The 24,904-nt window shown below is 49.3% G+C and overlaps 1 protein-coding gene across 3 annotated transcripts in view; it reads right to left on the bottom strand.

Annotated features, from left to right (window-relative positions):
• Positions 1–24,904, bottom strand: part of CGNL1 (cingulin like 1) — a 601,175-nt gene that overhangs the window by 157,291 nt on the left and 418,980 nt on the right. For all 3 annotated transcript variants that reach the window (XM_078684907.1, XM_078684910.1, XM_078684908.1), the window contains exon 14: positions 12,498–12,587. In XM_078684907.1, coding sequence (XP_078541033.1) covers positions 12,498–12,587 — 90 coding nt within the window. The remainder of the gene's footprint in view (positions 1–12,497; positions 12,588–24,904) is intronic.

Genomic DNA, 24,904 nt, shown 5'->3' with positions numbered 1-24,904 from the left:
AGTAAAAACTAATCAGCATACCTTTCCTGTAAAGGTCCTCAATGAATTTCTAAAGGTTGCCATGTCTCCATCCTTTATTAATTCAGTGCTTGTGTTTCCACCACTCAGTCAAAAGGAATTCAGGCTACACAACTACACAATTTTTGTGAAGCTATTTTCATCCTCCATCTTGTTCCACAATAAATTATAATAATAATATGCAAGTTTGTAAACCGCCTGGTTACACTAGGCTAGTGTGTCCCCGCGCTGCGGTATCGTCCACCAAGAGGCAGGCTGCCAACGCCCTCCCCCCACCATTCAGACCCTGCCACCCAAGGCTATTCAGTGGGGCATGGGGAGGATTTTAATTGGGGAAAAGGAAGGTTTTCAAGTTCTTGCGGAAGACTGTCTCCGAAACCTCCAGCCAAAGGTGCGCTGGGAGTTTGTTCCACTGTTGAGCTGCCAGGAAGCAGAAGGAGCGGCCGCCCATTCTAGCCCTCCTAATAGCGGGAATCTTGACCTGCCCCATTCTGCTGGATCTCAGTTGGCGTGAAGGGGTATACGCGGTCAGAAGGTTATGTAGATACGTGGGCCCCTTCCTGTGTAGAATCCTATGGCTTACACATAGAGCCTTGAACAGGATTCGCTCCTTGATTGGCAGCCAGTGCAGGGCAGCCAGGGCTCCTCTGGAGGAGGCTCTCTTAGGTAGCATCAGAACCATGCGGGCCGCTGCGTTTTGGATACGCTGCAGCCTCTGTATGCAGTTGACATTAGCACTTAGGTAAAGGACATTTCCATAGTCAAGCCGAGAAGTTACCAAGGCATGGACCATGGTTTTCCTGGCTGTAGTGGGAAGCAGGTCCAGCGTCTTACGGAGACCACGCAAGACTCCAAAACATGTGCCTGCCACCCGCCTTGTATGGTGCTCGAACGAGAGCTTGGGGTCAAGCCACACCCCTAGGTTCTTGACCTGTTAGCTGGGCTCTGGGGTCGGGCCCAGGGTTTGTGGCCACCAAGCTGATGTCCAGACAGAGGGGGCTTTACCAACCACCAGCACCTCAGTCTTGCTCCCGTTCAGTTCGAGGCAGCGGCATCCAAAGTGAATCCCTCAGTCCACAGTCTCGCACAACACAGAGTTCTACTAGCATACATGAGCAACAAAGTGACTGCACATAGACGCACTTGACATACATTCAGGATGCCAGTGCAAGGGTCTCGGTTGCACATAACAGCAAAACTTTACATGAAAGGGGCTTTAGGCTTCTCTCTTCTTGACAGATCCTGGTCACAGTACTGATTCATAAAACATGGTATGCTGCATCCACAGGATTATGTGATGCACCCCGGCCATGGACAACAATCCAACCAAGGTCCACAATGAGGAAACGCTTGGTGCACATTTCCAGGTCACAGAACAGGTTCTGGACCTTGTATTACAAAGGACACACCTAGGCCCCTGCACCGATTAGTGATCAGGCAGAGGCAAAAGAATACATGTGATCGTGGAATCAATAAAACAGTACATTGATTTAATCTTCTATATTGTATATATTTTCCATAGGTCGCATTACAATAGCAGGACCTGCTGGCCTGCCTACTTATTGACCTTCAGGAATAAGGTTGCAATTCACATTTTATTTGTTTTTCACTGTGTAGTACTGAGCACTTAGGTCCTGAAGAATTGCCATGTTGGCAAGAAACAGGTTGACCTGACCATAGGGTTGTAGATGCTCTGCTGTAAACTTTCTCAGCACATATCTCCCCTCCCACCTATTTTAACCAAGGGAGTCAGCCACGCTATTAAAGTTCCCTGTGGACTGACCTACCTTTTTTAATTCACCACCACTTCACGACTACACTTTCACTTGCCCTCTCACCGGCATGCACCATATGGCTGGAACAAAAGATCTCCGATAAAGAGCCCCTTTACGTGTGCCCGTCAGACATTGCAGCGCCAGTCTGACGAGGAGCAGAACCCATATGATGAAGCATGACATCTAGCTTGCTAGGTGTGTGAGGGTTTTAGTTCCAAAAAGGGAAATCCCCTTTTTCCCTTTTTTCCTTTATCTACGTTGCACACACTTTTGTCTATTCACTATCCTTTTCTTCTCAGCTCTGACCTGTTGTGTTGTGGTATCTGATCAGGCGCCAGGACGCCCCTTCGCTGGGGCAGCTGTGCGCCTAATAAAAGTTATTAACATAACATAACTATCCCATCGGGGAACTTTGTACCCCTCTTGTGCTACTAGTCTTAGACCTGTACACTGGAACCCGTTAAATATTGTCCGCTTACGGTTCCCCTTCTTGTTAAAAAAAAGAGCCAAATAAATATCAGGACAGCAGTTTCTGATGGAGCTGGACACTCCGGCCAGGGGGTCATGCTTCTTTACCATGCAGGCGATATTCCCACCCCAACAGTCAAATAATGCTCAGTCCTTCTCCGTGAAATTTTTTCTTTCACATCTGCCTTTCTCATCTCACCCAGATTTCTCTCATGCTTATCCTCAGCAGCATCACCTTCTTACCATCATGTCTTCCATTTCTCCTTTCACCTTCAGTTTTCTCATATCTCAAGGTGAACATGTGTCCTTATCTCAATCTCCCCATATCTTCCGCTCACTGACCGATTTTGCTCTGATTGCCTCACCTACATTTTAGTCTACCTCCCATCTCGATCTCTGCTCCATCCTTGCTATTTTGCTGTCTCCCATTTCCCTTGACCAAGTTCTCATAAATGCCATCTCCACTGCACTTTCATTTCTCCTGTCCTTTCTCATTTCTCACCTTTCTTCCATCCAACTTGAACCTCCTCTTCCAATCTCCTTCTCAACTGACCTATGTTGCCCACACAACTTATCCATCTCACCTCCACCCCACCTTTGTATATTTCTTCACCCAACTCTTCCAGACTCCTGATTATTTCCCCATAATCACCATTTCTCCCAGTCTCACTCTCAGTCCATCTCTACTCCTACCCTTCTTAAATTCATTCCACCCAGTCTTCCCTTGCCCTCTTCCTATGTCTATCTGAACATTAGTCTGACCCTCAACTCTACCGGCCTTCTCTCCACAGTTTTTCCTCAATTTGTTTCTTATGTCACTTCTTTTTCCGCATCTTCTTTCTCTACACTGTTTGTCCGCGTTTTCTTTCTTTCTCTTCTTTGTTTCTTTGCTACTTCTTTGGGTATCACCTCTTTTTCAATCACCTCACCACATAACTATTCATTGGAAGTCTTTTCTATCTCAAGCAATGCCTAGGGATGCAAAGACATGATATAAAGTCAGAGCAAGGAGCAAAAGCAGTTAGTGAATGGTTTTACAGAGGAACATACATAGTTTCCTTATTATACGTTTAATGCCTGCTTTACAATATAGGATGGCAAGATGTGCAGAGTGTGTGGTTCAACCATCAAAGTCAAAGATGCTTTATTCGGTTTGTAAAATAACACAACCATATAGCAACAGACATAAAATTTTACACATATTGAAACAAGCTATAGAGAAGAGAAGTAACAAATAACGGGATTGCGCTTAAAATAGAGACATTTAGCAACAATAATAGTACAAAATCATAAGGTCATCTAGAAAAATACATTTGACTGTAATATTGATAATTATACGACCATTGATAATGTGCAAATATGCAGTTAAAGTGCTAAGTATCATCTCTGTATTAATGTATGTACAGATTGATAATTTCTAAAGAGAATTCTGCAACATCCTTCCTAAAGTGCAATATGCGGATAACAGCGTCTAATCAGGCTATTCACAAGGAATAACTATGACAAAAGTGCAAGTGCTGGATCATTCCAACAGTAGATATTATACCATAGCAGCAAGTACTCCTCAAACATATGTGTGCAAATTAGCATGATAATACATAATATCAACAACAATCTGTTATAAAATGCATAATACATTTAGCAGCTTGCAAAGTTCATGTAATAATTGATTTTCTAGCAGAAATACATTTTAAAATATAACTAGCCACATAAAAACATACATCTGGGGACTCTAGATTAAACACTAATTTCATTGCTGTTTGTAAACGATGCGTATCATATTTTAAAAAGATGGGTTTCAAATAATATTTCCTAAAAGACGTATAAAAAGTGCAAAATAGCATAAAGTGACATACGCTCTGTTTTGATTTGCCATCACATGGGCACAGGCACGTTCCAGGTTGTTTAGGCACAGGGAAGGCCACGAGATGATGCACAATTCCTAAACGGAGACGGGTTAACACAAATCGATGGGAGGGAATACTAACTATTACAAGATAAAATTGGAAACCTACATTGATATTATATTGTTGGTAGAGATTGAATGTACTTTGTTTGTTATATTTTTCCACTCTAGTCTCTGCTGAATATTTCAAAAAAGAGGCCTTCAGCTCCCGTTTTGATAAAATAGGATCCATTTTAAAATCTTTAAAAATGTCCAGACCATACAATGTTTTATACCAATGCTGTATATGGTTCAGCCAGGGTATTTTTGATCGATGGTCAAGATTAATACAATCAGTTATTACATCCTGTGTAAACTTTGTCTCCTCCTTTGCCCATATTGAACGCCATAAGGACAGAGGACGGAGAGCAATTAGATCTTTGACATAATACAGGTCTAATTCCTTGTGTAATAACTCCGTTGAAGCCGTAGCTGGGGCACCGATTAGTCTTTTTAAAAACACATTTTCCTTCCCCTGAACAGTTTTAGCACTCTGTGCATCATACCCCCAAACTCCAGCCCCATATATGGCTGACGAAATGCATCTGGCGTTAAAAAGGGTCAGCATGTCAGGAATTCTGCGATCCCCTAGTTTCGCAGCAAATCTAAAAATACAGTTAGTATTCCTGGCCATTTTAAAAAGAACACTTTTTTGTTCATTAATCCATTTCCCGTCTCCTGAGAAGGTAATACCTAGATAACAGAAACTGTTAACACTTTCTAGTTTCCCCCCTTCTAAGAAAAAAGGCTTGTGTTTTCTTTGTTTCTTACCACACACCATGGTAACTGTCTTCCCTTTATTAATTTTCAATTTCCTGTTTTCTATAAATACGTGGAATTGATTAGATGTTGCAGTCCATTATGAGTCCTAGAGAGGAGGACCGCGTCATCCGCGTATAAAAGGACTGGGATAGGGTTACCTTTTATAGTTGGTGCGTCTGCATTGGTCATTCTTAAAGTTGTATCAACATGGTTAATAAATAAAGAAAATAATAGGGGGGCGAGTATGCATCCTTGACGGATGCCTCTCTTGACATCAAAGAAAGGGGTGCACTCACCATCTGTTCCAAACCTTACTTTGCTTGTTAGATTATTATACAAGCGGGCGAGCAGATGGATAATTTCAGTAGGGGCGCCCATTGCCAGTAATGTGGGCCAGAGCAATGCGTGTTCCACCAGATCGAACGCGGAACTCAAGTCGGCAAAGCATAGGTAAAGATTACCAGGTTTAGCTTTGGTATACTTGCCGACTATGAGTTCCAGGTTCACGCACTGCTCCATTGTTCCTATTCCCCTACGAAACCCGTACTGCACAGGGGACAAGATGTTATTCTCCTCGGCCCAGGCTTCCAGTCTCACTAATAGGGCTCGACTAAGGATTTTAACTGTTGAGTCCAGAAGCGAGATTGGCCGATAATTCCTTGCCTCTGATCCGGAACCTTTTTTGTAAAGGGGTATAATGATTGATTGGCCCCATGTCGCTGGTAAATTACCTTCCACCGCTGCATTAAAATAGCGAGTCAGGATTGGGGCCCATAGTAATATCTCATGTTTATAGAAGTCCATGGGTACCCCATCGGGCCCAGGTGCTTTACCCCCCCTTACTGTTTTTAATTGCATCTGTCACTTCATTTAATGTTAAAAACAACTGCATTTTCTTCCATTTAAAACATAAAGTAGACCCATCTAGATTAAAATCAGAGTTAAAAATCTCAGAAAAGTGTGCAATCCATGCTAGACAACTAACGTGGGAACTGACCTCGGGAGTATTTTCATTCTTTAGAAATGGGCCATTTATAGTATCCCAGAACAATTTATGGTTTTTAGTTGCAACGGCCATATCAAGTTTGTTCCAGGCATCATTCTGTAACTCCCTTTTCCTAGTTGACAAGGCCATTTTATAATTAATACGTTCTTCTCTAACTATTTCTTTATCTCTAGGTTTAACATCAAGTACACTTTTCAACCTTTTCAAAGTCTTAGCACAATGTTTGTCAAACCAGACAGTTTTTTTTTCTTTTAATCCTACTATTTCTTCTTAAAGTATTTTCAACTGTACATGTAATTTTCATAAAATTAGAGAGAACGGCTGTTGCTATCACATTAGGTGCAAGACAATATTCAACCTCTCTGGTGCATTTACAAATAACATCCTTCATTAACTTGTCAGGGTCAATTTTAGCCCATTTGATTCTCGTACCATTTGGTCTCACAGCAGAAATCCCATGGACAGATCTACCGTGCACAACAGTTTTTGGGCCCCAGCCCATTAACTCCACTGAAATACTGTTGTGATCACTCACAGGCTGCTCTGTTACCCAAACATTGGAAAAAGTCGAACCGCTAGACAATAAAATATGATCGATATTAGAATGGGCATCTCTCCCCCTAAATGTTGGGCACGTTTCATTATTTTTGTTTTTTGTACATTCAAGTAGTTCCAGATTGAATTTGGCTATTGAGTTGTTCAATACGCTGCCATAATTACTGTGCGGGAAATGATTAACGTAAACGCTATCACCCCCTGCATAATCCTCGTGGTGACCACAAATTCCCTTCCGGGCATGTCTACAGGCTTGAATGTTAAAATCGCCTGTCCACAGTATTACGAAGTTATTCTTGGTAAGAGTAATTGCAGCTTCGATAGCACATTCAACCTCGGGGACAATCTTATCTCGTTTAGAGCCCACAATATTATTATAAAAATTTACAATGATTAAGTCCCTGCCATGACTATGTATTAATCGCAATACTGATGCATGCTGGCAAACTACAGTGTGCCCCCCAGCATTAAATTCCGTTAGTTTAGTTGAAACCAAAGTCAGTAGACCACCCTTAGCTCTACCAGCCTTGGAAGCTACTGCTGCCACACTGTGGGAGATATAGCCTTCAACTTCTATTAGTTCTGTATGCCATGTCTCTTGTAGACAAATAATGTCAGCCACATGTAATGAAGTTATCCCAGAACGGGGTACATAATTTGGAAGCGATTCCCGCTATATTCCAAGTGACAATTATAAGGGAGTCAACACAACTCGTACCTGTACGTTCGGGATTATTAGACAAAAGTGATGCTTCCTGCCTTACAGTCGAACTATCATTAACATTTACAATTGTTGCGGTTATATTGTCATTATCTGTAACATTGCCTATACATAGCACATTTTCTGGCAATAATAGATGTGACTCAGTTATGGTTTGTATACAACTTTCATTACCCGACTCCTTTTCCAGTGTTAGTATATCACCCATTTCAATGCTACCAGAATGTTGGGTCAAAGATAAATCAGCCAGTCAGTCGTTCTCCTCAAGTGAGTTCAACAGCTGAAATCTATTAGAAGTTGGGACCAGGAAGTTGTCATATAGATTGGGGAGTAAAGGAGGACAGATGGGTACAACATTAGGATACTTTATAGTAGCCGCTCTTGGATGTTGGAAGTTATGTGTAATAATTTGTCTTTCTGCCAGGTTCCTATAGAAATAGGCTAATGGGAACAGCGTGATGTTAAATTCGTGGCTTGATGGCATAGGTGCGTGTAGGATCGAATCTCTAGCCCATTCTGTAGTCCTAAAATTTATGATTATACAATCCCCATCTATCTCCTTTTTATTTGGACCCACCCAACCTACCCTCTGTGTGGTTATAATCTCATCAGCACCTCGTGTTGGGAAACCACAGTTTTTCACTAACCAGTACAAGGTTTTATTTTTTAGGGTTTCTTGATTTTCAAATTGGTTGGGCAACAGCTTTGGGACATTCGCAAGTATTGCTACAAATGGTCTACAATCAGGTGGCAAATTAATAGTGGCTGGAATAACGTTATTAATATGACGCCTCGGTACAGGTAGGCTCTGTTTATTATGTGCCGGGTCATTGATGTTTCTTTGACCCCCAACTACATTTTGCCCACCCATTGTCTTAGGGGTGGTGAGTGTTGGCCTCTGCCTAGCACGTGTAGAAAGCACCGGATTTGCAGCCACAATGGGCACTTTTAGGGTATGATTTACTGAGTTTAATTTATTTTTGCTCAGATTCCCAGATTCTACATTAGTTATGTGGGGTCCGGCTTGCGTGCCCAAATGTTCTAGGATATCCAGGTTGGCTATGCCCAGTTTTTCCAGATTCTCTATTTTTTTACTTAGAGTTTCTATAGTTACCATCACAGGTGCAATATAAGTTTTTATCACTTCCTCGAAGCATGCTGTGAGTGCCTTGACATTTGTTGGAGATGGAGTTTCCAACTGTATATCACCCTCTCTTTCATTGGTTTCTAAAGTTTGTAGAACCCTCTTTTTTCTTCTTCCATATATTTTTGGCTGTTTATTGATTATTATCCTCTTGCGACCTTGGGTAAACTTCCTTTTGGGGGTACAGAGTCACAGTCAGTTTCACTATTTGACAAACTGATATCACTAATTTGTACAGTTGGAATGACAGTGTTAGTATCACGGCCATCCAGGTCTGTGACGTTTACCGGCGTATCACTATGAGTTTGGGGCTGTGGCAATATACTAGCTGATAAGTCAGGTGTTATTGACAGTCTACATTCCCTAGTACACGAAACAGTAGGTATTAAAGGTTGAAATACATCTGGTTGACTTAAATCGTACCTTGGCAAACCTGCAAAGGATTCCAACAAAAGTGAGTCATGGGACATAGTTGTTTCATTTGTAACGCTAACATGTGTATTAACAATTGCTGGTGTTTGACTTATTAGACTCATACTCGCCGGTAAAGAGAGTCTTCTTTCCGTATTTTCGATAGCGTTAACAACTACTCCAATAGTTTGTTGCAACATCCTATCAATTGCAGTTAAAGTGGGAAGGGGAGTTGGCGCCAAAGTTTGTTGTAGTTGAGCGTGTATGCATCGGTGGTTTTCTATCCAGCACTCTGCTCTTAATTTTACTTTTGGCTTCCATCAGGTCAACTGCGAAGTGTTATATTTAAACAACCATAAAATGCGATGATTACCTTTGGAGCGCTGGAGATTGAAATAACAAATAACAAATAACAGGGGGGTAGCCCGGTCCGGTCTCCTGCGGTCTCTGAGGGCCTCAGAGGGCCCGCCCTTTGCCCGGGCTTAGCCCGGCGCGTCCCGCGCGCGTCCTGGCGGGACGAGGAAGAGCCTCCCACTTTAAGCGCCTCCTGGCGCTGTGCGCTGACGCTGGGGCAGGCGACCTCACCACAGGGCTGCTGGGGGTTGTAGTGCCTGGGACTCCCGACCGGCGGAGCCAAGCCCGGCCAGCCGGAAGTACTGGAGCAAACGCTGCGGCGGAGCAAAGCCCGGCCGCCCCTGGGTTTCAGGAAACAAGCTTCGTGCCACAGGGGAGCCTCAAGGAGCTGGAGGTAGGCTCAGGTGAAAGAACACGCACTGGGGCTGCCACTTGGTCCTCGGCAGAGCCTCCCACTTTAAGCGCCTCCTGGCGCTGTGCGCTGACGCTGGGGCAGGCGACCTCACCACAGGGCTGCTGGGGGTTGTAGTGCCTGGGACTCCCGACCGGCGGAGCCAAGCCCGGCCAGCCGGAAGTACTGGAGCAAACGCTGCGGCGGAGCAAAGCCCGGCCGCCCCTGGGTTTCAGGAAACAAGCTTCATGCCACAGGGGAGCCTCAAGGAGCTGGAGGTAGGCTCAGGTGAAAGAACACGCACTGGGGCTGCCACTTGGTCCTCGGCAGAGCCTCCCACTTTAAGCGCCTCCTGGCGCTGTGCGCTGACGCTGGGGCAGGCGACCTCACCACAGGGCTGCTGGGGGTTGTAGTGCCTGGGACTCCCGACCGGCGGAGCCAAGCCCGGCCAGCCGGAAGTACTGGAGCAAACGCTGCGGCGGAGCAAAGCCCGGCCGCCCCTGGGTTTCAGGAAACAAGCTTTGTGCCACAGGGGAGCCTCAAGGAGCTGGAGGTAGGCTCAGGTGAAAGAACACGCACTGGGGCTGCCACTTGGTCCTCGGCAGAGCCTCCCACTTTAAGCGCCTCCTGGCGCTGTGCGCTGACGCTGGGGCAGGCGACCTCACCACAGGGCTGCTGGGGGTTGTAGTGCCTGGGACTCCCGACCGGCGGAGCCAAGCCCGGCCAGCCGGAAGTACTGGAGCAAACGCTGCGGCGGAGCAAAGCCCGGCCGCCCCTGGGTTTCAGGAAACAAGCTTCGTGCCACAGGGGAGCCTCAAGGAGCTGGAGGTAGGCTCAGGTGAAAGAACACGCACTGGGGCTGCCCATCCTTATTGATGAAGACTGGGGTTTTCCTTTAAGGATGACATGTAGTCTGTGCTTCTAAGATGTCAAAACATGTCAATATGCAAAGAATGTCTTCTCTCAGAGAAGGCTTCCTTTGATGTTTTGATTTTATTATTTTTGTAAAGGGGAAAGCATTTGCAAATACTAATGTAAAAAAAGTTTATTTTATTAATTGTTTTAACATTTGTATTGGCATCTAGTCAATGTTTTCCTAGTTTGCCTACTATGAATACTGGATTTCTTTATCATTTCCAACTGCAGAGAGAACCAGAAACGCATTTCAATACAGTTAAGACTGTTCTAGTTAACAGGTAGAGAGATACAAGCATTCATTAGAGGGAAATAGTTTTCAAAGAGATTTGCTAAGGTAAGAATTCTAAAAATGAGAGGCAATACTGCATAAAGAAGCAATCATATAATTGCCTAATGAAAAGACCAGTTCCTAAAGGAGAACACCAGCCAAACACAGCGTCTCCTCCATGGGTAATGAATTCCTGTAAATATACATGGTGATCCAATAAAGTATAGAAAATACGTGCAGCCTAGGCCAAAGTTCTGCACTTAAATAGTGATACTGCTGACTTTAATATGATCTAAGGGAGGTTAAAAAAATCCTCTACTCAGCTTGCACCTGCCAGTCTAGAGAATGACAATTTTTAAATCTCTTTGCCACAACATCTATGACTAATCCATTAGTCCAAAGACAGTAGTGACTTTATGTCAAAGGAATTCACACCCTGGCTGGCTTTACTGGCAATAGGCGATGCCTCAACACTAAAGGTAAATGTAAAGGGCATAGAAGCCAGCATAAGGCCAAACAATTGATCTGATCTACTTTCTGACAGAAGTACAATCAGGAAAACTCAGCTTTCCTTCTGATACTTCTCCAATAGATATGGCAATTGTTTAAAAAAGCATGCAAACAGAGTATTATTTATCTAGTCACTTCAAAGTCTACATTTATTGGTTTCCATTAAAAGAACACCCAGATATTCTAAACCACGAGGACAGAAACTGGTGATAAACAACACCCCAGCTGCATTCCTTGAGCATATGATTTCAGCCAAGCATCGACAACGGAACTCATCTTGCTGAAACGTACGTACTGGAGTCAAACTAGCCTGGCTGACCAGGGGTGAAACCCTGAAACCGGCCCCAGGATGCTGTTTCTGGTCCAGGGAGGAACTGGCCTGACAGTTCAGGCTGGACAGTTCCCTTGGGAAGCAGAGTCAAGACTGATTTGCATATGGCTGGGCTTAAACTGGAATGGCATGGTGAGCAAAAAAACTATGGATTTAGGCCCAGACATCTGTACTGGGGTGGAAGTGCAACATTATTCAGCATTCTGTCCATCATTTGTTCTTCATGAAACATACGCACTTCACAAAACATGGGATACATGAGTTTCACTGTCTTGACTCTCCTCGCTTTCAGATAATAAAAACTGCCCTATTTGGTGAATGTTTGACACTGTTCAGCATACTGTCCATCAGTTGTTCTTTGTGCATTTGTCACCCCGATTGGGACAGGTATGCCTAGACATGGGTTCCGTGCTCTCCATGCCACGGGAGTCAAACTAGCCTGGCTGATGAGGGGTGAAACCCTTAAACCGGTCCCAGGATGCTTGTTTCCAGTCCAGGGAGAACCTGACCTGGCAGTTCGTGCTGGACTGTTCCCATGGGGGACAGGGTAAAAAAACTGCCCTATTGGTAGAATAGTTCTTCTTTAGGTTCCCTCCTCATGATTTCACAAACAACGTGCTTCCTATTAACATGCTGGCTCGACACTTCATACTGAAGATTATGAAACTCCTTCACTAAAACATCCTTTACAAAATAATCTTAATTAGTTTCCTTCTATGCAAGTCAACAAGTAAAGCAACGTTCAGACTTTCATTATTGTTTAAAGAGCAGGTTGTGGTTTACAGAGCTGAAGGATACCCTCATTCATTTGGCTTAAATATCGCCTTAAGGAGAGCGAGGCGCCTCAAATCTATTTTCATTGGTGTAACTACATTACTGCAGCACATAAACCTCTTCATCCCTCTTAGCAGAGACTGTACCTGTTCTCTTGACCTGGTGATTCTTTCAGTTAACAAATCAGAATTGTTCTTTTCTTCATCAAGCTCCATTTCTAGCTGCAACATCTTGTCCTAAAAAAATACAAACCAAAAACTGAATATTTGTTCCAATTATCAGATTATAAAAAAGTATGCAGGTGCAAAGATTTGTTCTGCGTTCATACACAGGTTTAAAGTAAAATGATGCACTTCGAAAAATGTTCTTGCTTGTCCATATTTATTTTCACTTAATATAGGTTAGAATTAGTATTGGCTGGTTAGGCGTTGCCCTTAATGAAAGCTTCATGGCACTTTTTGCAGTTGCATTAGTATGAGCATATCTCATTGTTGACCAATTATTCGCCCATTATGGTTACTTTGGATATAGCAGGCAACTTGGATTCAAACTTCAGTTGGAAGTAACAGTTATTTTCTAGAAGTTGAATGTTTTGCAAACTATTCACAATGATTCCCATTGTTTCATAACATTACACAATTTACATTACTAGATATTTTTTCCATTATTTTACCCTGTGGCATTTTAGTCAAGATGGTCAATATTTTCTTCATTGTACACTGTATTTTATTCACAGGTATATGTGGAAGAAAACCACAATGCAGTACATTTAGAATGCTTTACTTCTAACATTGTTAATCTGCATTATCTGGGCTAACTAAGAACAGACACATACACATTGGTTAACTACAAACTGTAGATAATGTAACAACAAAAATGTATGTGTCTTTTTCCTAGATATTCTTGCTGTTACTGTCGATTGATGGGCTCTGAAGAAGTCCTTCAATAGGACGAAACACGTTGGCTACTGTGAAGAGAAGAAAAAGACTCCATGAATAAAGAATTGTGGGAACTATTTCACCTGGTGGAACTGATTTTTTGTGTGCAGTGTGTGCGGATCAAATCATTTTTTGCAATTGTCTGTTGTGTAAAGTTTTTCACGACACAGGAAACTAAAAGGGCCCTGTTTCGTTTGGTCAACGCACCACATTGTTACAAAATCTTCCATAATATAAATAAGTGCCGTTATCCTAGACCCTTTCTGTAAATCATAATACCCAATTTAATGGTACTCAATTTACTGACTTCAAAAGAATGGCCTTGGCATAATTAAAGCTTGTAACCTGACCATCACTGCATAAATCTGCAGCAAATATGGATGTCTGCACTAGTGAGCTATCTTACTGACTTTTTAAGCGAGAATGTCCCACGCATGTTAGATATGCATGTACCCCTGTCCTGAGTGCCCTGACTACTTGTGAAACTGGTATCCTAAATGTTGTTGGCCAGCCTGACACACTAATCTAGCATGTGTGAGGCCTAGGCCTGTCCATGCAGATTCCAAGGTTCAGAACCTTTTCTTTTACCTGGAGGGTCGCACCAAGTTGTGCCCTCTCTACGCTACCTGCTTGCAGCTTCACTAGTATAAGATGAGGATGTTTCTGTCCGATTACTGCTTCTGGAAGGCTAATGACAACCGGTGCAGAGATCTCACACGTCCTGGCGTCCCAGGTTATATGAATTCTATCTTGGAGCCAGTCCCAGTACTACATGCTGTGAGATGCATCCATTTACACAAAGGCTGTATTCAGTGAGAAGCCTAATAATTATATTTAAAAGAGAACCAACCCAACCCATTTCTTAAACATGAGACAATGGATCCACACTCCATGACTGGTAAATGTGTACAAAAGGGGGATCCAAACCACCACACTTTGTTCCAGTCCCAAGCACTTCTTGGCCATGGAAGGGACTGCTCAGCAGAACAGAGCTGCTATGTGTCTAGGGTTGCTACCTAGCTTAAAGCCAGTCTTCCAGATAGGAAAGTGTCGAATTCAGGATCAGACAACACTTTCTGTTAGAGGAGCTAAGGGTCAGCCCACGAAGACTGCCTTCCTCCTAAGAGAGGGACGGAATGTACTTGACCCTTCAAGAGGAAAGAATGCCTTGGAGGAGAGGTATAGAAACAAGCCCCGGTGGCCTTTAGGACTTGTCTTGTGTTGTTTGTCTGAAAATAGTGTGAGTATGGAATGTATGAAAAAACAGTGGATATGTGGGATTGTTTGTAGGAATGTAATGTGAGTCATTGGTCTATTGTATTTTTGCAAATTGTCTTTCCCTGATCTGTTTGTACATATCAAAATTCAAAAAAATGTTTTGATACAGTAATAAAGGCAATTGACAAGCCTATGGGTGCACTGTTTCATCATCCTTGCATTCTTATATATATATTCGTATTTATAGCTTGCATTTTGTGTTCTCCCTCGGTTTTACATTTTTTAACTATTTGGTAGATTTTCATTTTTCTTGAATTACCAATTTCCTTTATCCTTATGTTACGTTTTTAAAAAAAAATTACATTTGTGCAAGTACCACCATGTGTCGTGTTTTTCATATCTGTCGGTGCGTGAGACAAGCTCGTTAGTCTTGGCTTGGGTAGCAGAAGCCGTTAGCTTGGCCGCTGAGCGAGGAGGCTGAATTGGTTGAGTGCACCGTGGAGGCAACCCGGTCAGGCGTGTGTGCAGAGCAGCTCTTGGAGCCTTAGACAAAAAGCCGCTTGCCTACCTCGCCGAGTTTGACGGGAGACCAAGAGAAGAAAATTCTATACATTCATCAAGACTGTGAAAGTGTACGTGAGTAAATGAAGTACAGCTCCTCCCAGGACAAACAAGCATTTGCAATGCAATAGGTCTCGCATTAGGCAAAGTTTGAGCTTTTAGTATTGTAAATGGCATTGGCTATTTTTTTTTGCAGTAGTTACGTTTTGTTTTTATAAAAAGGGACATATAAAATATGTTGCATATTGACATATATTGATGCAGCCCACCTATGACTTATGCAGCAGCAAAATGGAGCAGCATTGAGATCAGAGTGCAGCTCTGGAGGCCACATGTCCACCCACATAAGAAATGTTAGAGGTTGTCCACTGACAAGTTTCCGAAATGGCGCCACCTCCTTGTTAGACGGGGACCCTGAGGGTCGGCCGGATACCGAGGGAGAGATCCCCGGGGGGGGGGGACCGTCTCCGGCGATCGTACAGACAAGTTACCTCCCTCCCCACAAACAGGCACCACACCAAGTCGAGTTCAAGGCTTTATATAAGGTTCTTAAGGCAAGGATATCAGCGATACAGGATATCTTGGACCCGGGGGTCCTCTCACTTCTAGTCTCTGTAGGGAAAGGGGGTAGCGGGACAGTCTTGGTACCGGATCGGTACAGGTAGGGGTAAAAAGGCGAGCTCACAATCCTCGAGCTGGAGTGTCTGTGGATCGGGCCGCGGCAGCGCCAGCAGGCCAAGGTGATAGTCTCATAAAGCAGAGGGCCGCGGCAGCGCCAGCCGGCCAAGACGATGGTTTCACGAGGCAGAGGGCCGCGGCAGCGCCAGCAGGCCAAGACGATGGTTTCACGAGGCAGAGGGCCGCGGCAGCGCCAGCAGGCCAAGACGATGGTTTCACGAGGCAGAGGGCCGCGGCAGCGCCAGCAGGCCAAGACGATGGTTTCACGAGGCAGAGGGCCGCGGCAGCGCCAGCAGGCCAAGTCGATGGTTTCACGGGGCAGAGGGCCGCGGCAGCGCCAGCAGGCCAAGTCGATGGTTTCACGGGGCAGAGGGCCGCGGCAGCGCCAGCAGGCCAAGTCACGGATGAGTTCTTCTCGGGTCTCTCGACTCCAGGATACAACTGCCTTCCTGGTCTGGTCCTGCCCCAGTTATAGGTCTGGTCCCCTTTGATGTCCGGACCCTCGCGCCTGGGGGCCGGGAGGTCCGGGATGAGGGAGTCCAGACACCCAGCAGGGGGGTGGAGCCAGCGCCCAGGCGGCCTGGGGTGATCGACACCTGGCGGAGGAGAGCCGTTGACGATTCCTTCTCCCATTGACTCGCCAAGTGATCACTCTGCCTCCTGGGAGGATGGTGGGGCCTCGATGTCGGGGCCGGCCGGGCCCGGGGTTAGGGTCGAGTTGAGGCCACGCGGCCTCGTGCTGCAGTGCCCCAAGATGGCGGCCGGGTCGATGTCGTGGGGTAGATGGTGACCCGGGCCAGCTGGGTCCGGAGCTGGTGTCTTGTAGTGGAGGGATTGCAGGGTACTTCGGGTGGTCGTTGGTGGACTCTGGCTGGGGATGCAGGGAGAGCCAGGGTCCTGGTCCCATTGCGGGGAGGGGGGACAGCTCGAACATGCGGCCTGTCCAACATGCGTCCCCCCCAGCTGAAGGCGGGGAGAGTCAGCCATCTTCCTGGGGACTCTCCTCGCTGAGGCGGAAAAAGCGTGACAGGCAGTCGGCGTTGGCGTGGTCCTGGCCTGGACGATGTTCCACCGTGAAGTCCATCCCCTGCAGGGAGATGGACCAGCGCAACAGCTTCGGGTTCTCCCCCCGCATTTGCATCAGCCATTGCAGGGGTCGGTGGTCTGTTTGCACCCGGAAGTGGGTGCCGAAGAGGTATGGCCGGAGCTTCTTGAGTGCCCAGACTACGGCGAAGGCCTCCCTCTCAATGGTGCTCCAGCGCTGTTCTCGGGGCAAGAGGCGTCTGCTGATGAAGACCACCGGATGGTCGACCCCTTCGGCGTTGAGTTGGGAGAGGACGGCCCCCACACCATGATCGGAGGCGTCCGTCTGCACAATGAATTCCCGGCTGTAGTCGGGAGCCTGGAGCACGGGGGCCGTGCACATGGCGGTCTTTAGCTTCTCGAAGGCTGATTGGCAGTCCGGGGTCCAGTTGACGGTTTTGGGGCTCTTTTTGGAGGTGAGCTCTGTGAGGGGCCCCACGATGCTGCCATAGTCCTTCACGAACCGCCGGTAGTATCCGGTGAGCCCCAGGAAGGCCCGGACCTCCGTTTGGCTCGTAGGGGGTTGCCAGGCCTGGATGGCAGCAATCTTGAGTTGGAGAGGGGCCACCAGCCCGCTTCCCACTTGGTGTCCCAGGTAGGTCACGGACCCTTGGCCAACTTGGCACTTGCTGGCCTTGATGGTGAGCCCGGCTTGCTGGAGGGCGTGTAGAACCTCCCGCAGGTGGCGGAGGTGGTCGGTCCACTGGTGGCTGTACACAGCAATGTCGTCCAGGTAGGCGGCGCTGAAGTCTTCCAGGCCCGCCAGTACCTGGTTTACCAGCCGTTGGAACGTTGCCGGGGCGTTTTTCATGCCGAAGGGCATGACTTTAAAGTGGTAGTGCCCGTCTGGGGTAGAGAAGGCGGATCGTTCTTGGGCCCTAGGGGTGAGGCCGATCTGCCAGTAGCCCGCTGTTAGGTCGAAGATGCTCAGGTAGCGGGCGGCCCCCATCCGGTCAATTAGCTCGTCTGCCCGGGGGATGGGATGAGCGTCGGTCCGGGTAACTGCATTCAGCCCTCGATAGTCCACGCAGAACCGGAGCTCAGGGGCAACGCCCGGGGCAGCTGCCTTGGGAACCAGGACGACTGGGCTCGCCCAGGGACTGTCTGAGGGTTCGATCACTCCTAGGGTCAGCATCTTGGACACCTCGGTCTGGATGCAGGCTCGTACCCGGTCTGGTACGCGGTATGCTCGGTGTCGAATAGGAGGGCTGTCCCCGGTGTCCACATCGTGGAGGCACCAGGGGGTGACTCCGGGGGTGAGGGAGAACAGGGAGGCGAACTGCCTCAGGAGCGTTTGGCAGTCTTGGCGTTGCTCCGGGGACAGGGCCTCGGAGAGCTGGACCCCTTCCACTGAGCCATCCTGCTCGAGGGCCCTCAGTAAGTCCAGAAGGGGTTCGGAGTCTTCTTCTGTCCCAGTATCGGTAGCCATTAGGAGGCTGAGTTCGGATCGCACAAAATGGGGTTTGAGCCTGTTGGCATGGAGGACCCGTAGGGGGTTCCGGGCAGTCTCCATGTCGATTAAATAGGTGACGGGCCCCTTGCGTTCGATTACCTTGAAGGGCCCGGACCATCTGTCTTGGAGGGCACAGGGCTCAACCGGGGACATCACCCAGACCTGTTGTCCAGGTTCGAACTCAATGGAGGACGTGTGCTGATCGTACCACCTCTTCATGTCCTCCTGACTGGCCTCGAGGTTGGCTTTGGCGGTGTCTCGGAACCGCCGGGTCTGGTTGCGGAGAGCCAGGAGATACCGGTAGATGTCCGGGGGAGTTTTCTGGGGAGGCTGCTCCCAACCTTCCTTGACTAGGCTGAGGGGGCCCCGGACGGGGTGTCCGTACAGTAGTTCAAAGGGGCTGAAGCCGAGGGACTTCTGCGGGACCTCCCGATAGGCAAACAGGAGGCATGGCAGCAGTACGTCCCACTGGCGTCGAAGGGGTTCTTCTAGACCCATAATCATCCCCTTGAGGGTGCGGTTGAATCTCTCGACCAGTCCGTTTCCTTGCGGGTGATAGGGGGTCGTGAATTTGTAGGTGACCCCGCATTGCTGCCAGAGGGACTTCATATATCTGGAGATAAAGTTCGTGCCCCTGTCACTGACGACCTCCCGGGGGAACCCCACCCGGGAGAAGATCCCCATCAGGGCCCGGCCCACCACGGGGGCCGTCACAGTCCGAAGAGGGATGGCCTCGGGATAGCGGGTGGCGTGGTCTACAAGGACCAGGATGAACCGGTGTCCTTGGGCTGTTCGAGGGTCGAGGGGCCCCACAATGTCTATTCCCACTCGTTCAAACGGGGTGGTGACGACAGGAAAGGGTTGTAATGGTGCTTTGATTTTTCGGCCACTTTTTCCGCTGGCCTGGCAGGTGGGGCAGGCCTTGCAGTGGTTGGTGACATCCTTCCGCATGTGGGGCCAGAAAAAATGGGTCACCAGGCGGTCGTAGGTTTTATCCTGCCCCAGGTGTCCGGCAAGGGGGACATCGTGGGCTAAGTTCAGGAGGAAGTCTCGGAAGCGAAGGGGCACCACCAGCACCCGACTGGCCCCTAGTTCTGCAATTTTCTGCTCGCTGTAGAGCAGGTCTTGGTCCCAGTAGATCCAGTGGGCCCCCGAGGTATCCCCGGTGCTCTGGGCCAGGGCTTGCTGCCGGAGTCCTTCGAGAGAAGGACAGGTTTTTTGCTCGGCCCGGAATTGTTCCTGCGTGGGGCCTCCCTCCTGCCGCCATTGTGCCAGGTCAGGGACGTCCCGAAGCTGGTCGGGTCCTTCTTCGGTTTGGGTCAAGGGAATGGCTTCTGGGGCGGCCTCCTCTGGGATGAGCGCGGGAGGAGGTTCTGGCCACTCGGGCTCTTCTGGGCTGGGGACCGCGCGGGCGGTCATGGACCGGGTCGTGACGCAGACCCATTCGGGGAGGCCAAGCATCCCCAGGTGCTCCCTCCGTTCGACAGCTGCCCAGGGAGAGCTTTCAAGGTCGTTTCCTAGGAGGCAGTCCACGGGGGCATCATCGCGGACAGTTACTTTTAACATCCCTGTTACTCCTCCCCACTCGAAGGGGACGCAGGCCATGTGGCATAGGCTTTCGGAGTTGTCGGCTGATCGAACAGGGCAAAGAATGTTCGGCAAGATTTGGTCTGGAGTGACGAGGTGGCGTCGGACCGCTGTTACACTGGCCCCGGTGTCGCGGAGGGCTTCCGCCCGGCGGCCATTGATGTTGACCCATTGACCGTACTTCTGTGTGTTGGCGGGAAGGGGGGCCCGCGGAATCATGTCTCTCTCCCCTAAGCAGACCAGTGCCATGGCGGCGGGTGCCCATTCAGAGGGATCGGTCTCGTACTCCTCTTGGTCTTCCGGGATTATTTCTTCCCCTAGGGCCGCCGCTGCAACTTGGCGGGGAGTAGTGTTCGGATTCTTTGGGCAGTTGGGATCACTGGCGTAGTGGCCGGGTCGCTGGCACCTGTGGCACGTAATGTTGGCCCGGAAACCGGCCCGGACGGCAGGGCTTCCCCGGCCAACCGGGGTCGAGGGGTTTCTGGGGGGTGACGAGGGGCCGGGGTCTCTCCCCCGACCCTGACTTCCTCCTCCCCCTCGGGGGCGATACGATCTGGATACTTCGCTGGGTGCGCTCCGGCCAACTCGGGTGCTTTCCCACCGGTCGGCTTCGGCGGCGAGTTGTCGAGGGTCGGTTAGCTTGCTGTCCAGGAGGTGTTGCCGGAGCTCCACGAAGCAGTTGTTCGACAGGTGTTCCCATACGCTAAGGTCAAAGAGTTGTTCGTAGGTGGTTACTTTGTTGCCCTTGATCCACCCCTCGAAGGCTCGGCTAAAAAAGTTCACGTACTCCACCCAAGTTGTACCCGGAATCCGTTTGCAGTCGCGGAACCGTTGGCGGTACATCTCAGGTGTGAGCCCGTATCGAGTGAGGAGGGCGGCCTTCATGTGGTCGTAGGAGGTCATCAGCTGGTCCGGGAGTTGCAGCAGGGCGTCCCGCCCTTCGTTGACAAACCTCCCCCATAATCCGGCTCCCCAATCGCTTCGGGGAATCCGGTGGGAGGTCATTGCCACCTCATAGGCTTTAAACCACTGCTGGATATCATCGTTCTTGTGGTATTCCCGGATGACATCTTTGGGGATGTGAACCTTGGGTTCGGTCGAGGCAGACGGGGTCGGTCGTTCGGGGAGCCCGAGGTCTTTATTCTGTTTCTGGATCTCCAGTGCTTTGAGATTGCGCTCATGTTCGTACTCTAGTCTCTTTTCCTCTAGCTCCCTCTGTCTTTGCTTGTCTTCCCGCTCTTCCCTGAGCCGTAAGTGTTCCAGGGTTATTTTTTGTTCTGCCAGCTTGAGTTCCCCATCCAAGCGAAGTCGGGCAAGTTCTAATTCGTGGAGTCTGGTTTTTTCTCTTTCTCGGATCTCTTCCAGGGAGAGATCCGCTCTTTCTTTAGTTGGTGCGGGGCTCGTTTCGGTTGTTTGTGTTCGGGGTACGGCCGTACCCGTTTCTGCCCAAGCTTCTAGGGCTCGTTTGAAGTCTTCCTTTGTGCTAAGACCTGTGGTTGGAAGTCCAAGTTCTATGCAATATTGCTTCAGTTCCCGGTGGTTGTAGTCTTCCAATTTTTCCATCTGAAATTTTTCCGTTGTTCCGCTCTCTATTGACATGGTTGTTGTGTGTGGTGGGGCGAGTGACTTTCTGTACGATTATGCGTAGGTTCGGATCCCGTCGCTGGCCACCAATGTTAGACGGGGACCCTGAGGGTCGGCCGGATACCGAGGGAGAGATCCCCGGGGGGGGGACCGTCTCCGGCGATCGTACAGACAAGTTACCTCCCTCCCCACAAACAGGCACCACACCAAGTCGAGTTCAAGGCTTTATATAAGGTTCTTAAGGCAAGGATATCAGCGATACAGGATATCTTGGACCCGGGGGTCCTCTCACTTCTAGTCTCTGTAGGGAAAGGGGGTAGCGGGACAGTCTTGGTACCGGATCGGTACAGGTAGGGGTAAAAAGGCGAGCTCACAATCCTCGAGCTGGAGTGTCTGTGGATCGGGCCGCGGCAGCGCCAGCAGGCCAAGGTGATAGTCTCATAAAGCAGAGGGCCGCGGCAGCGCCAGCCGGCCAAGACGATGGTTTCACGAGGCAGAGGGCCGCGGCAGCGCCAGCAGGCCAAGACGATGGTTTCACGAGGCAGAGGGCCGCGGCAGCGCCAGCAGGCCAAGACGATGGTTTCACGAGGCAGAGGGCCGCGGCAGCGCCAGCAGGCCAAGACGATGGTTTCACGAGGCAGAGGGCCGCGGCAGCGCCAGCAGGCCAAGTCGATGGTTTCACGGGGCAGAGGGCCGCGGCAGCGCCAGCAGGCCAAGTCGATGGTTTCACGGGGCAGAGGGCCGCGGCAGCGCCAGCAGGCCAAGTCACGGATGAGTTCTTCTCGGGTCTCTCGACTCCAGGATACAACTGCCTTCCTGGTCTGGTCCTGCCCCAGTTATAGGTCTGGTCCCCTTTGATGTCCGGACCCTCGCGCCTGGGGGCCGGGAGGTCCGGGATGAGGGAGTCCAGACACCCAGCAGGGGGGTGGAGCCAGCGCCCAGGCGGCCTGGGGTGATCGACACCTGGCGGAGGAGAGCCGTTGACGATTCCTTCTCCCATTGACTCGCCAAGTGATCACTCTGCCTCCTGGGAGGATGGTGGGGCCTCGATGTCGGGGCCGGCCGGGCCCGGGGTTAGGGTCGAGTTGAGGCCACGCGGCCTCGTGCTGCAGTGCCCCAAGATGGCGGCCGGGTCGATGTCGTGGGGTAGATGGTGACCCGGGCCAGCTGGGTCCGGAGCTGGTGTCTTGTAGTGGAGGGATTGCAGGGTACTTCGGGTGGTCGTTGGTGGACTCTGGCTGGGGATGCAGGGAGAGCCAGGGTCCTGGTCCCATTGCGGGGAGGGGGGACAGCTCGAACATGCGGCCTGTCCAACACTCCTCTTCGTAACTGAATAATAAACAGATACAGAAAATACACACCACTCTTGAACAACAAAATATCCAATACTATAAAACTGCGGAAGGAAATTAGGACAAGTAGAAGAACAAAATAAAAACCGAGCATAAGGAGCAGAGTGAATGCAGGGTGCTTGGCAAAACTCAAAAGTGCAATGGGTAGCTTGAGACACAAAGGAAGACAAGTATAATAAAAACTCACCGCCGCAGCCCGGCTTGTACAGGAAGCCAGGCAACCTGTGTTAGGACGGGGGCAGGGCCGCAAAAAGACAGGAAGCCGACGGGCGCCTACCCCGCGCTCCTGTGCCGAAGCGCTCCTGTGCCCGTCAGCCGGAAGATTGCCGGAAGATTTGCGTGTCAGCTAGCGGGGCTCCCGTGCTCGTGGAGAGCCCCGCCTGCTGCTAAGGATGACCCGCTGCCTGCCGCTGCCTGCCGAAGGAGAGAGGGACACAGGAAAAGAACTCGGTGAGTGGGGTGGGAGTGGGGGGGGGGGACATGTGCGCACGCGCGCGAGAGTGTGTCTGTGTGTGTGTTTGTGCCTGTGTGTTCGCGTGAGTCTGTGTGTGTGTTTGTGCCTGTGTGTGCGCGTGTGTCTGTGTGTGTGTATATGTATGCATGCATGCATGCGTGTGTAAAAAGATCCGATGACTGGTGGGGGGATGTAAAGTGAAAGTAAGCAGCGCGCGTGTGGTGGCTGGCTGTGTGCGCACGCGTGGACGGAGGCGACGTTCGCGCACCCGAATCCAGGATGAAAAGCTCGTGCACCCTCTGGTCCGTCCTTCCCCCCAAAGTGATCGCTATTGGTCTCCAGCTGGATGCATCCTTCGGATGCATTGGCAGCGATGCCCAAAAAAGGGGGGGAAAGACAACATGTATCTACTTAAGCGCCTACACGTGGCAGCCGAGTGCCAGGAATAAAACCTTCACATTTGAAAGAATTACCGTTGAATATACATAAAACATCAGGGCACGTGGGCTTTCTAGCAAGCACTTATGGGGTAGTTTGCTTTAATGCGTATCACAGAAAATTCTTACTGACGCAAAGAAAAGGTACTTTTGGCTTTGATCTTAAGAAATTGTTTACACACACAAGGATGGCTACAAGTAAAAAGAATAGAGAACAGAAATTAAAAAGCATTGGCAAATAAAGTGTTGCCCCAGCCCTGGGACTGAAGTAACTTCTGATTAGGCCGGTGTGCACCTGCGGTCGGACAGACTGCAGCTGAAGAGGGCTGACCCGCCGCCCACAGGCTGCAAAGGGTTAATTACAGCAGCAGAACAGACCAAAGGTGACCCCCAAAGTCCCCCATCTCTGCCGTTAATGATTTTTCGATTACATAAGGCTAGTGAAACATTTAAAGCTGATTCAAAGCCAGACCTAAAAATTGCATTTCATCAGAGGAGGCGTGGCCGTGAAGCGGCTAAACATGGAGCCATCTGGGGCTTTAAACTTCACAAGTCACCGTGTAACATTCCATATCAATTACTTTTAATCGCGTATATTGCCACATACCTGGCTTCTGTTGTGCCGCATACTTTAGCTATGGCTACGACTAACCCAGGACCCCATCGCTAGGCTCGACCAGGAAGAGGCGACGCTTAACTTCTCGCACTCTGTCAGGAACTTGTCACATCAACCCGCCTTGGGACCGACGGACGCGCATCAGCCGGGCACGCGCACACGCACACGAGGCCGCGCGGGGGTGTACACCCGGGCCAGGCCCACTCTACTCACACCCGGCTGGGCTCTGGTCTTAGTCACTCCTGTGCGCTTCGGCCCCACGTACAGTTACCCTTCCCACTTGTTGACTGGCTAGGTTGGCGCTATACAAATACCACCTACAAACATATAATAATTCCTCATCGGACCCTCTGCTCATGGGTTACTGAGTACCTTTACCGGAGTGACCCCGGTTGCATAGGTAGCTCAGTAAGTCAATCCCCTTGCTGCAGATCACTTCCATGGGGCCTACTGTGCCCTCCATCCTGCCAGTGTTCGCGATCAGTGAATGACATTGGAGCCTGTGCTTGTCGCGGGCTGTAGACGTGTGCTGTGTGACAGCACGTGTTACTGTTACTCACGGGGCCTCAGAGTCACGTCTGACATGGGTGCA

This window comes from Lissotriton helveticus, chromosome 3_2 (assembly GCF_964261635.1).
Source record: "Lissotriton helveticus chromosome 3_2, aLisHel1.1, whole genome shotgun sequence".
Lineage (NCBI taxonomy): Eukaryota > Metazoa > Chordata > Amphibia > Caudata > Salamandridae > Lissotriton > Lissotriton helveticus.
The sequence above is the reverse complement of the archived record's forward strand: the minus strand, read 5'-3'. Positions and strand labels throughout refer to the sequence as shown.